General features: G+C 46.0%; 1 protein-coding gene across 6 annotated transcripts in view; it reads left to right on the top strand.

Moving 5' to 3' along the window:
• The window catches only part of SMARCA4 (SWI/SNF related, matrix associated, actin dependent regulator of chromatin, subfamily a, member 4), a 78,111-nt gene that overhangs the window by 20,389 nt on the left and 43,968 nt on the right, over positions 1-13,754 (top strand). For all 6 annotated transcript variants that reach the window (XM_021717975.1, XM_021717977.1, XM_021717978.1 and 3 more), the window contains exons 13-15: positions 6,413-6,534; positions 8,199-8,349; positions 9,687-9,850. In XM_021717975.1, coding sequence (XP_021573650.1) covers positions 6,413-6,534; positions 8,199-8,349; positions 9,687-9,850 — 437 coding nt within the window. The remainder of the gene's footprint in view (positions 1-6,412; positions 6,535-8,198; positions 8,350-9,686; positions 9,851-13,754) is intronic.

Raw genomic sequence — 13,754 nt, forward strand, 5'->3', positions numbered from 1 at the left:
CTGGAACTATAGACACACGCTACCACGCCTGGCTAATTTTTTGATTTATTGTAGAGATGAGGTCTCGCCAAGTTGCCCAGGCGGGTCTTGAACGCACGGGCTCAGGCAATACTTCTTTCTTATTTGTATATTTTTACTTTCTTCTTTGAGCATTATTGCTCTGGCTATATTCTGTGATACAGTGTTGAATACAAATGGTGTGACAGTGGACATCAGACCTTTTTCCTGATCTTAGTAATGCATTCAGTCTGTCACCGTTGATGTTGGCTGTAGGTTTTTCTTTTCTTTTCTTTTTTTCTTTTTTTTGAGTTGGAGTCTCACTCTGTCACCCAGACTGGAGTGCAGTGGCATGCTCCCGGCCACCGCAGCCTCGACTTGCTGGGCTCCGGCAATCCTTCCGTTTCAGCCTTCCAAGTAGCTGGAACTACAGGTGTGCACTACCACGCCCAGCTAAGGGTTTTTCATAGATACTCTTTATAAGGTTAAGTTCTATTCCTAGGTTGCTAAGTCTTTGTTATGATTGGTGGATTTTGTTTTATACATTTTTGTGTCAAGTTGATTGTGTTGTTTTTGTCCTTTATCAGTGTACTTTATTGCAATAATTTATTTTATTTTATTATTTTTTTTTGAGTTGGAGTCTCACTCTGTTGCCCAGGCTGGAGCGCAGTGGCACTCTCTCAGCCACCACAGCCTCGACCTGCTGGGCTCCAGTGATCCTTCCACCTCAGTCTTGTAAATGGGTTGGGAAATATTTCCTCCTCTTTTCTGGAAGAATTTATAAGGAATTGATATTATTCTCTAAATAATTGATAAGATTCACCAGTTAAGTCATCTGGGCCTGGTCTTTTCACTGCAGTAATATTTTAAATTACTAATTTAGTGATTTTTTTTTTTTTTTTTTAGCAAGAGTCTTACTCTGTTACCCAGGCTGGAGTGTAGTGACTTTCTCATAGCCACTACAGCCTTGACCAGCTGGGCTCAGGTGGTCCTTCTGCCTCAGCCTTCCAAGTAGCTGGAAACACAGGTGCATGCCTCCATGCCCAGCTAAATTTTTTTTTTTTTTGAGTTGGAGGCTCACTTTGTCACCCAGACTGGAGTGCAGTGGCTGCTCCCGGCCACCGCAACCTCAACCTGCTGGGCTCCGGTGATCCTTCCGCCTCAGCCTTCCAAGTAGCCGGAATTACAGGCATGCGCCACCACGCCTGGCTGATTTTTTGATTTATTGTAGAGATGAGGTCTCGCTGCCCAGGTGGGTCTCGAACCTGCGGGCTCAGGCAATCCACTCACCTCAGCCTCCCAAAGGCGCGGGGTTACAGGCTGAGCCACCAAGCCCGGCTCCAGCTAATTTTTTGATATATTATAGAGATGAAGTCTTGCCATGTTGCCAAGGCTGGTCTCAAACCCCTGGACTCAGGTAATCGTCTCGCCTCCACCTCCCAGAGTGCTGGGCTTATAGTGCACCCTGCTCAGTGATTTCTTACTGGTTCCATTCAGATTTACTATTTCTTCTTGAGTCAGTTCTGGTCATTTGTTTCTAGGAATTTGTCTGTTTCATTTTAGTTAAATGGCTTTATTTTCATTCAATTCAAAATATTTTCTGATTTATCCTATGATTTCTTTTTTGAATCATGGGTTATTTAGAAGCATGTTTACTTTGAAACATTTTAGGATTTCCCAGATTTTTTTCTCCTATGTTGAAATCTCTTATGTTTTGAAAAGATACTTTGTATGGTTTTCATTCTTTTACTTTTATTGAGACTCATTTTATGGCTTAAAATTCTGGAGAATGTTTTATGTGTGTTTGAAAAGATTGTATTCTGCAGTCTTTGGGTGGAGTGTCCTAAGTATGATTGTTGAATTGTTGGATAGACTGTCCATGCATTCTCTATCTTTGCTGATTTCATCTGGTTGACCTATCAAGTATTGAGAGTGAGTTAATCTCTAACAACTTTTTTGGAGAATTTTGTTTTTCTATTAAATTTTTTCCATTTTTGTTTGATATATTTTATATTTGGGTGCTCTGTTAGGTGTGTGTACAGTTACAATGATCTACCTTCCTGATGTATTTAATGTTGCCATTATAAAATCTCTCTCTTTTTCTCTAGTGCTGTTTCTTGTTTCAGAGTCTGTCCTATGTTATGTTAGGGTAGTCACGCCAGTTCTCCTATGGGTATATTTGCATGGTGTATCTTCTCCATTGTTTCACTTTCAGCCTGTTTCTTTGACTCTAAACAGCATAGAGATGAATTTTGCTTTTTATCTAGCATGACAGTGACTACTTTTTGGCTGAGTTTCTAAGACTGTCACATGTCGTGTAACTTCTAATAACACTGGGTTTACATTTGCTGTTTCTTTTCCATATGTCTCTGGCTTTTGTTCCTATGCTTCTTTTGTGTTAAGTATTTTTTATTGTAGTTTTATTTCTTCTATAGATTTTGTTTTTGACTATACTTTTTTAGTTAGTTTATCTGTAGTTGCTCTGGGAATTACAATATACATCTTAATTTATCACGGTGTCTGTGAGATTAATGGTAACTCAGTAAAAAGTAGGAAGTTTGCTCTAGCATAGCTCCATTCCCTCCTGTTCCTTTATGCAGATATTGTCACATGTATTACCTCTGTATGCTAAAACCTACTGTACAGTCTTATAATTAATGCCTTATAGAGTCTTACAACTTTTATTTTATTTTTAGATTCCAGTGCTGCTTTTTTTTCCCCTCTTTTAATTTTTATTAAAAGAGACAGACTCTGAAATTGTGGGGTACAATTCAGGGTTAGGTATACAAATGTTTATTGTGCTAGTACCCTAACTGATGAGGTGTGCTTCCCCTTCCCCAGGTGGATATCGAGTACTTTCAATCCCAGCTATCACCCCCACCCCCCTTCCCACAGTTTCCTGCTTCTTTCAATCCCTTTCCTACAGTAATATGGTAGTTGTTCAAGGGCCACTTATGAGTGAGAACATGTGATACTCAGCTCTTTAAAGATGTTGGCAGAGAAGAAATAAGGGAAATATATTTATAGTGTATTTTTTGAGTTGAGGTCTGTGTCACTCCGGCTGGAGTGCAGTGACATGATCACAGCCCACCACAGCCTCCAAATCCTGGACTCAGGTGATCTTTCTGCCTCAACCGCCTGCGTAACTGAGACCACCATGCTACCATGCCTGGCTTATTTTTTGTTTTTTTATAGAGATGAAATCTCACTATGTTACCCAGGCTGGTCTCCAACTCCTGGTCTCAAGTGATCCTCCCATTTTGGCCTCCCAAAGTGCTGGGATTTTGGGTGTGAGCCACCATGTCTCATCCTTTTCTTTATTTCTTCTTGTGGATTTGAGTCATTGTCTGCTTTCATGTCCTTTCTCTGCTTGAAAGACTTCTTTTATTGTATTTCTTTAAGTCATATGTGCTGGCAACAAATTCAGTCTGTTTGCATCTGGGAATGGATTTCTTTAGCTTTCATTTTAGAAGGATAATTTAGCTGGACATAGAATTCTTAGTTGACAGCTTTTTTTTTTTTTTGTCTTTCAGCACTTCATACTTGTCTTTCCATTACTTGCCAATCTTGTTTCAGATAAGATTTTAGCCACTGCTTGTATTATTGCTCCTCTTTACTTGACGGTTCTTTTTCTGTTTCTGCTCTTCAGATTTTCTGTTTGTCTTGGGTTTTAGCAGTTTGACTGAAATGTCTTATCTCTTAGTATTTTTCTCCCTGCTGTTCTGCTTTTCTGGTAGTTGTATGTTTTTCACCAAAATTGGGAAGTTTATAATTTCTGCATTTTATTGGGATTCTGTATTTGTTGATTCATCATGCTTAAATTAAACATGATTTCCCTTAGTTCGTGAATATATTTATAATAGCTTTGAACATATTTATAATTATAGCTGCTTCAAAGACTATGTATGCTAATTTCAACATCTGGGAACAGAGCCAATAGACTCATTTTTTTTTCCTGAGTGTATATCATTCTCTCCTATTTCTGCTTTTCTTTTTAATCAGAGTCTCACTCTGTTGCAGGCTGAAGTGCAATGGCACACTCAGGGCCACTGCAGCCTCGACCTGCTGGACTCAGGTGATCTTTTCACCTCAGCCTTTCTAGTAGCTGGAACCACAGGCATGTGCCACCACATCCAGCTAGTTTTTTTATTTATTGTGGAGATGAGGTCTCACCAAGTTGCCCAGGCTGGTCTCGAACCCTTGGGCTTAGGCAATCCTCTTGCCTCCACCTCCCAAGGTGCTGGGATTGCAGATGTGAGCCACTGTGCCCAGCTCTGCTTGCCTTTTAATGTTTAGTTGTAGCTATTGTAGCCACTGTGGATTCTGACTTCTACTTCTAGAGGTGTTTATTTATTTCTAGTGGTGATGTTGTATTTATCTGTTTGATAACTACCCTGGGCTAAAATATATGAATTCTCATTTCCCTGTGGTGTGTGCTGCCTCTGCTCAGCTTATTGCTTTTTTATTTATTCTTAACTTTTGGTCTTGGCTCCCTGGGAGCAGGCAGTAAGCTCTTTTATAACTCTGTGGTCATCCAGTGACTGGGCACAGATTGCATCTAAAGACTCTGAACCAGCTGCCTTTTGTCTCCCACAGTCGGTCAGTGTGTATAGGGTGCACATTCCATGCTTGGGCCATGTTCAAGTTCTCCCTGGCTTTCACATTCTGCTGTCCCTCTTGATGTCTTCTCTGAGCTCGTGTGCAGCCTCATTCAGTAAACCATGGCTGAGATCCTCACTGCCACCACCAGTGCCACTGGATGTGGGCATTACTCCCTGTTGCAAGTGACCCTGTCCCCACAGCCATACTGCCATGTCTCATGACGTAACCCAGCAGGGCCTTTCCTATTGATGAAGCTGGAAGGTGGGAGTGATGGAACCGGCCCCAAGTAAAAAACACTACAAACTTCCACTCTTTTCACCCACAGTTCAGCAGTTTTTCTAGGTTTAATGCTTCTTAAGACTATAGTATAACTTTGATCAACTTGTAGAGCTCTGAAATGGTTACCTCTGCCCATTTTTTTCAGCTTTATAGTCACTTTTTGGGGATAGAATTTGCCAGCCTTCTCACTTGGATTTTGCCAGAAGTCCCACCTTCTTCTAAATTCTAGGATAAGTGTGCCAGCTATGATTTCTTTGACCAAAATGTTGGCTTACAAGTAATCTATAAATCATTTTGTTGATCCAAGGGAAATCCCTCTAGATTTTGATTGGAATTATTTAACAGGTTAATTGCAAAACATTTTCTAAAGCTTTGTGGCAGTTCCAGTATAAATAAGGAAAATAATCCACTGTGGTGTATTGTATGAATTATACAGGAATACAAGAATGGTGTAATATTGGGAAATGTGTTCCTGTATATTTTATCCATTTGTCATGCAAAATCCCAGTATCATCTACTCAGTAGATGCTGAAAAGCCCCTTAATGAAACAGTGCTCATATGTAAATTACATGTTTATAGAAAACACTGAGCAAACAAAACTGCCAGTTATTACCAGTATTGTTAGACACATTTAGATGTTTGAGTCATGTCAGTAAAGCTGGATGTGAACTACAAGCAGTAGATACTGAAAGCTGCCGATATGTCTAATATCTGAGAAACTCAAGAGAACTAAATCAACTGGAAAACTGCTTGAGTAAGTTCAGCAAAGAGTAGATGGAATGGAAGGGATATGGAGTTTACTTCTAATAGCAAGAAAAGTACAAAATGCTGTTAGATGCCTTAAAAAGAAGTGTCAGGAATCTGTGGTAGGAACAAAACAAAACAAAACAAAAAAAACTTACTGAAGTTTTTTTGTTGTTTTTTTTTTTTTGAGTTGGAGTCTCACTCCATTGCCCAGGCTGGAGTGCAGTGGCATGCTCACGACCACCCCAGTGTTGACCTGGGTGCCGGCGATCCTTCTGCCTCAGCTTTCCAAGTAGCCAGAACTACAGGCGTGTGCTACGACGCCCAACTAATTTTTTGATTTATTGTAGAGATGAGATCTTGCCAAGTTGTCATGGCTGGTCTTGAACCCACGGGCTCAGGCAATCCACTCACCTCGGCTTCCCAAAGTGCTGGGATTACAGGCTGAGCCATCGAACCTGGCTACCTACTGAGATTTAAAAGAAGATGTAACTGAGCATAGTGGCATGTACCTATACTCCCAGCTATATAGGAATCTGAGGTAGGAGGATCACGTGAGCCCAAAAGTTTGAGTCCAGTATGGGCAACATAGCATTCTCTTAAAAAATAAGTTGATTAAACATTTAAAAAGGAAGGTGTCAGTGAGAGAGGCATCATGCATTCTGGGATAGGAAGAGGGAGTGAGGGCTGTGAGAACATCACTTGCTTCTGAAATTACATTCTCCCTGAGGGAGACCTGTGCTCCATCTGTGGGATGAACTGAGGGATCATGCGCTTGTCTCTCCATAGGAGGAAGAGGAGGAGCAGCCACAGCCCACGCAGCCTCCCACCCTGCCCGTGGAAGAAAAGAAGAAGATTCCAGATCCAGACAGTGATGATGTCTCTGAGGTGGATGCACGGCACATCATTGAGTAAGGGGTCCTGATGTGGTGGGAGGGGCTGGAATCCAGCCTATCCCTAGACACGCGCTCCACTGTCCTGCCAGCCACCACTGTGGGACCACAGAGACCAAGTTCACTTATTTTAAACTTCATTGATTTTTAGGGATTTTTCTGCAGGACATGTGTTCTCAGGGTTCTTCGTGTGCTTGTAGGGGTACAGCTGGGGGAACAGCCAAAGCCTTTTTATCCTGGAGCTGAGCTCCCAGCTCCCTCCTGTGTGTGCTTTCCTCAGAGGGACTTCCCAGTTGTGGGCCATCTTTCAGAGACAGTCTGCATTAACAAGTGAAACGTGTCAATTTTTTCTTTTTTCTTTTATTTAATTTATTTTTTTTTGAGTTGGAGTTTCGCCCTGTCACCCAGGCTGGAGTGCAGTGGCACACTCATGGCCACCCCATTGTTGACCTCCTGGGCTCAGGTGATCCTTCCACCTTAGCCTTCCAAGTAGCAGAAACTACAGGTGTGAGCTACCATGCCCGGCTAATTTTTTTGATTTATTGTAGAGATGAGGTCTTGTCAAATTGCCTGAGCTGGCCTTTTTATCTTTTAAATACTATATATTTATTGAAAACTTTTTTTGAGATGAAGTCTCTGTGTTGTCCTGGCTGATCTCAAACGCCTGGGCTCAAGTGATTCTCCCACCTCAGCCTCCCAAAGTACTGGGATTACAGGCATGAGCTATCTTATCTGGCCTATTTGTTTCCTTTTTATTTGCATGTGTGTATCGGTACACTGTGTACATCTTGTTATTTTCACCGCCATCTCTTGGAGGTGATCCTGTGACTGTGTGCAGAGTGTCCTCATTCTGGTCCACAGTGGGCCATGTCATACCATGTCACGTCACGTGTTCTGTTTTCGTTGACATAGCCTGTCCCCTGGGGTGGGTGACTGGGTTAATTCTCGTTTGCTTTTGTAAACATATTACAAAGAATGCTAATTTTGCCCTTGCTTATGGTGAGGAGTTAATGGATACTGTTAGAAAAAGGCTTGAGGGTGTCACATGAGCCCTCAATATGAAGGTAGCCACTAGGACAAAAATGGAATACTTAGAAATCAACAGAAGAAGCACATGGGGTAAAACCCCTCTTAGCTGAGAAGACACAGTCCCTCTGAACAGTCTGTAAGGCCATAAAGACATAAAGCACGGCATTAGTAAACAAGTCAGATCATATATAGCTGGCATGTTAATAAATGTGATGATTTCAAGTCACTTTTTAAGAAAAAAAGAATTGAGATCGGATCCTAAGTTGTGAGCGTATTAATAATTCCGTGTGATTGTGTGAGGCTGCTTAATGTGTGCTTATTCTCACTTGAGGCCTGTGAAACCTCGCTAGAAGTGGTAGGTCCTGTGATCAGCTCTAGCTAGAAGCGGTGCCTCTTTCCATGGTGTGACAAGTGACAGCATTTCTGTTTTGTGGAGGTATTATAGTACTGACCCACAGCAGTCCCATGGTCCCCCAGGGATGCATGGTGGCTGCCTTGGCTGGCCATACACTGCCTGGCTACATTCCTGGGTATCTTACGGCTCTGGCCACTGTCATTGGGTAGAAAGGCCCACTCCACAGAGCTCGTATCCAGAGCACATTGTCACAAAGGGGAACACATGTCCTCACTCAGTGCTTCCATCTCCTTCACAGGAATGCCAAGCAAGATGTGGATGATGAGTACGGCGTTTCCCAGGCCCTCGCACGTGGCCTGCAGTCCTACTACGCTGTGGCCCACGCTGTCACTGAGAGAGTGGACAAGCAGTCAGCACTGATGGTCAACGGTGTCCTCAAGCAGTACCAGGTGGAGCACGGGGAGGCAGGGAGGCTGCTGTTGCCTAGCATCCTCAGTGGCGGTTTTGTCAGGTTGTGGGGGCTGCTGGCAATGGGCAGACCTGATTTCAGATTCTACTTTTTGTTTTTGGACAACTCACTCTTTTCCTCTGAGCCTCGGTTTTCTCATCTCTAAAGTAGAGACATGATCTGGTGGATTAGCTATCAGGAGGAAGTGTACCTGCTGTAAATCAGGAGGTGCTGGGTGCCTCATGTGCCCAGCAGCATAGGAGTGATTTGTATACTGATGGCTTTGCAGAGGAGCAGAGATGTACAGCAGTGCCTGAAAATCACACAGCTCTGGAGTGGCTGAGCCAGGACTTGAACCCAAGTCTGGGCCTGCATCTGCTCCTGATATGTTGTCTGGAGCTCTGGTGTGAGGCAAGTTTTGGGAGCGCTGGAGCCAGCAGCCTGGACACAGCCCTTCCATCTGGGAATGAGGAGTAGGTGCTCTGTGAGGGCAACAAGACAGTGGCGGGAAGCTTTTCCTCAGGGTCTGCTCAGGATTGGCATGGAGCGTTGCTGCTTGGAAGAGAACCATTTTTTACCATGGCCCCACATCCCACCCTCATCTGTGAAGTCCCAGAAGGAAACTGCTGTAAATTCCAACCAGAGATCAAGTCTCCCTAATCCTCCATCTGTTGTGAGCCCTGTCCCAGCTTTCGTTGAGGGAACTTTCAGACCTTCCATGCTTCTACAGAGACTAGGCCAGGGCCAGTGAAGCCTTCTGGAGGAAGAATGAGGACTTGGCCAGTGCTTACTTCCTCAACCTGTTAGGAAAAGTTTCTTAGTTCAGTTTATAACGTGAGCTTCCATTTGAAAGCGGTCTTTAATGCCTGCATTTCAGAAAGCGTCCATGCTCTGGGAGCCCTCCCTTAGTCTGGAGGTAGTGTTCAGGTGGTCTTTAGTCCTGTGGTGACCTCATCACCAGTTCCTTGGAGCCCTCATGGGTTCCTGAAGCCAAATGACACAGGATGTGGGCAGGTTTCTCTGGACCTGCCATGTGGGGCAGTGTCAGGCAGTACTAGGTGGCATTTAGGTCCTGACTGTCCAGGTGTGCACCAGGCAAAGGCATTGTCCATATGTATGCTGTTAGCACAGCCCCTGTGATTTCATGGACATTTTTGCTGAGGACAAGGCTAAGTTATACAGGCTCAGGTTGGCTCAGAGCAGAAGACGGGGAAAGGGTGCTGAGGGAGGGATTCAGCCGTGGCAGAACTCGTGGCCGGCGGCACTCAGGCCTCTGAAGCACAGGGGTCGGGGTTCAGCCTGGGCTTCCTTCTTGTGTGGCCACATGTGTCCCTGCAGATCAAAGGCCTGGAGTGGCTGGTGTCCCTGTACAACAACAACCTGAATGGCATCCTGGCTGATGAGATGGGCCTGGGCAAGACCATCCAGACCATTGCGCTCATCACGTATCTCATGGAGCACAAGCGCATCAACGGGCCGTTCCTCATCATCGTGCCTCTCTCGTGAGTGCCAGCATGTGGGACTGAAGGACCTGCTGCCTGGTGTTGGCAGCACCCAGACCCCTTGTATGCTCCTAAGGTAGTTCCTACATTGTCACAGGCGAGGGGCTTAAGCAACAGAAATGTATTTTCCTGGAGGCCAGAAGTCTGGGATCGGGCTGTCTGTGGAGTTGCTTCCTTCCTTGCCCTTGCTCCTTGGCCACCAGCTACTGCCTTCCCTGTGTCTCCATGTGGTTGTTGTCTCTGTGTGCCCATGACCCATCTCCTTTTCTTATAAGGACCTGTCAGATTGTGTAGGGCCCATCCTGATGGCCTTGTTTTAATGTAATTATCTCTGTAATGGCCCTGTCTCCAAGTATGGTCACATCCTGAGGTGCTGGGACCAGGACTGTAACGTGAGCCTTGACAGGGTGAAAGGGTACAACTTGGCCCCTGACAGTCTGCCTCTGGGTCAGGGGTGGAGAGCGGGGGCTGCTCTCCCAGGATGTCCTTGTCCGCAAGCCCCACAGCCAGCAAAGTCTACACACAGGAGTCTTGGGAGGCAGAACCTCTCACTAGAAGAGTAGGGCCAGCCGCCAGCAGCTCCTTGAGCAGTCTTTCCTCCCTCGTCGTGCAACCCTGCTGGGGAACCAGAGCCCTCAGTTTCATACCAGCTTGGCACAGCTGCTCAGGCATGGCAGGACCTGGACACCCCAGGGGTGACCTGAGGAGGCTTGCTCTCTCACTCCTGGCTACACTGGCCTCTTGCTCCCAGCAGGCCGAGAGCCTGCCCACCAAGCAGTCTGCCCCAGCTCCAGCCTCAGAAAGGCTTGCTTGCCTCCCAGTCTTCTCAGAAGCCCCAGGGCTGGCTCTTAGTGGCGCAGCTCTGGTCACCTGTCTGGCACCTGGCCAATTGCTGCCCTGGGTTTGTTCTGATTGTCCAGGGCTCTGCATATGACCTGGCCCATCCCTTCAGTGTAGCCCCTTCTCTGTCCAGGTGCTCCCTAGGACCACGCCAGCCTGGATTCAGTGGTAGGCTAGGCTGGCAAGTTGTGTGTCCATGCCCTAGCTCTACCAGAGGTTGCCCTTCTGTCCGTTAGACTCTGAGTCCCCGGTCCACACACCTATAAGAGGGGACTGGCATCCTGACCACTCCAGGGAGGCTCAGAGGAAGCTGGGGAACCCAGAGTCCTGAGTTTGCCCAGAGCTATGTCTTCTGTTTCCTTGCTTCCTTTGTGGTGAGGTAAATAGGCTGCTGAGAGGGCAGGTCTTCCCTCTCCACAGAGCAGCCAGTATTCTCATGCCCTTCTGGTCAGGCCCTACTGCTTCTTTCTATCACATGCCAAGCTCTGTCTTCCCCTCCAAGGTGATTCTCTCCAGCTCCTTCTGCCTCCCCTTCCTGCTCTGCCTTGTTCTTTCCCATACAGGCTGACACTTGCTGGGCTGCAGCCCTCCCAACCTCCTTTCACTTTGAACTTCTCAAACCACCACCTCTAACATAACTGCTCTCTGAAGGGACTGTTCTGCAGCCATATCCTTGGCTTAAATTTTTTTTTCAGACTTTGTACTTTGAAATGATCTCAGATTTATAAAATATTGAAGGATTAGGGTAGAGAATCAATATATACCTCTCATCCATCTTCTCAATTTTTTCCTGACCTAGGGCAGTTATGAAAAGTAAGAGAACAGCATCGATTAAATACTCTTTGTGAACTAGAGATCTTAACAAATCTTGCAACTTTTCCACCAGTGGCCTTTTTCTGACCCGAGATTCCACACTGTAGCTGCCATGCCTGGGTGACGTGTCTGTGATATCCCTGTTTCATCTTGTCCTTGGCGAGCTTGACACCTTTCAGTTTTGGTGGAGTATTGACTGACAGTCCCTCAGTTTAAATTTGTCTGATGTGACCCTGGAGTGATGCTATGTCCTTCTCCATGAGCCTTAGCGGGAGGCCCAAGGTGCTGCAGGCTGCATACCAGGGAGGTGAGCTCTGGTTTCTTGTGCAAGATGCCTGCTGCTGTCCCACTGCAGACCTAACCTAAGAGTTACGCTTTGTAACGAATACCTATCTCATGGCAAGGCACGTGGGAACTGTGACCATCCCATTTCTCTTCCTGTGTTCCCCAGCAATGGCAGCATCTGCTGTAAAGAAATTCCTGAGGCTGGTTAATTTATAAAGAAGAATGGTGTATTTGGCTCTCAGTTCTGCTGGCTGGAAGAATGGGTGTCTGACCAAGGGTCTCTGGCTAGTTGCACTTCTGGGGGAAGGGGAGCCGTGTGTAGAGGTCGCATGGAGAGGAAGTGGGGAGCGGGTTCCGTTAAATAGTGGGAACTCACGGAGCAACAGCTCAATGCTGTGAGCACGGCACCGTCTATTCCTGAGTGACCTGGGTGCCTTGTTTCAACATGAGGTGTGGAGAGGATAGACATCCCAACTATGGCAGCAGTCAGAAAAGTGTTGCCTGAATTGATAGTTTTCGGGCAGTTGCCAAACATGGTTGTTGCTTCCCTACGTGTCAGTTGCATTTCCACCGTTAGGCAGAGCTGGCCTTGTGCCTGTTTGTTTGTTTGTATCAGCGTGGGCTCATGGACACTAACACTATTTACAAACACATATTTCTTTTGTTACTTAAATTGTCCCAGATTTGGCCTGGGAGGCCCCTCAGGCGGATCCCCCTTTCCTTTTGGTATGTCCCATCCCTGTTGTGGTTGTTGGAGCCTTACAGAAAGGTCAGAAAAACATTGCGTAGGGCGCCGATATTCCTCCCCTAGCTCCCTTTTGTCAGCATCCGACGTGGTTACTGGGGTCTCGTGTTGCTGCCAGGAAACCAGCACTGGCACGTGACTGTTCACCAACTCCAGGCTTTAGACATGCTTCTCCTGGTGTCTGTTTTCTGTTTCAGGGACCCATGTTACATTCAGTGGTCACGTCGCCACAGCCTTCTCTGGTCAATGGCAGTTCTTCACACTCTCCCTAGCTGTGATGACCTTGACAGTTTTGAGGAGAACTTGGCAGGGATTTAGCCGGGTGCTTAGCCGGATGCTCCTCAGTCTCTTGGTTCGACTGTGGTAAAGGGTTTGGGCAGGAAGACTGCAGAGATGAAGGACCTTTTCCTCACATCCAGTCCTGGGTGAAAGTCACCAAGCTCAGCCCATGTGCAGGGGTGGGAGGGAGGCACCTTCTCAAGGGGAGTGTGTGTAACCACTGCTTAGAATCTTCTTCCCTGAAAGATTTGTGTCTTTTCCCCCACTTAGAGATGTATTCAGCATGTGTTTACATTAGCATGGACTCAGGGGTATATTGTTCTGTTTTTCTATTTCTTTTTTGTGTCAACGTCTTAATCTGTCACCTAATCGGGAGTGCAGTGGCACGATCACAGCTCACTCTTGGGCTCAAGTGATCCTCCTGCCTCAGCCTGTAGCTGGGGCTACAGGTACACTCCACCATGTCTGACTATTTTTTATTTTTTGTAGAGAAGTCTTACTATGTTGCCCAGGCTGGTCTTGAACTCCTTGGCTCAAGTGAACCTCCTGCCTTGGCCTCCCAAAGTGCTAGGATTACAAGTGTGAGCCTCCACACCCAACCTGGATGTGTATTTCCTGCTTTGGACAATCCACTGCTCTGGTTGTTCTGTCCTGTTGCTCAGATCATTCCAGCTTTGGGCAGTGGGCGCTTTCAGTTGGCTCCTCTGTACCGTTGATGCACCCCATCATGTGGGGTTTTGAGGACTTTCTGGCTTTGTGGCACCAAGAGATGCCCCAGGCTCATCGTATCCATTTCCTGCCCGCTCTGGAATCAACCATTTCCCCAAGGAGCCTGGGTTCCCTTTTAATTAATTAATTAATTAATTTATTTATTTTGAGTTGGAGTCTCACTCTGTCGCCCAGACTGGAGTGCAGTGGCCGCTCCCAGCCACCGCAGCCTCG

Source organism: Carlito syrichta, unplaced genomic scaffold, assembly GCF_000164805.1.
Source record: "Carlito syrichta isolate Samal-C Ts95f unplaced genomic scaffold, Tarsius_syrichta-2.0.1 Scaffold311628, whole genome shotgun sequence".
In the NCBI taxonomy this organism is placed as follows: Eukaryota; Metazoa; Chordata; class Mammalia; order Primates; family Tarsiidae; genus Carlito; species Carlito syrichta.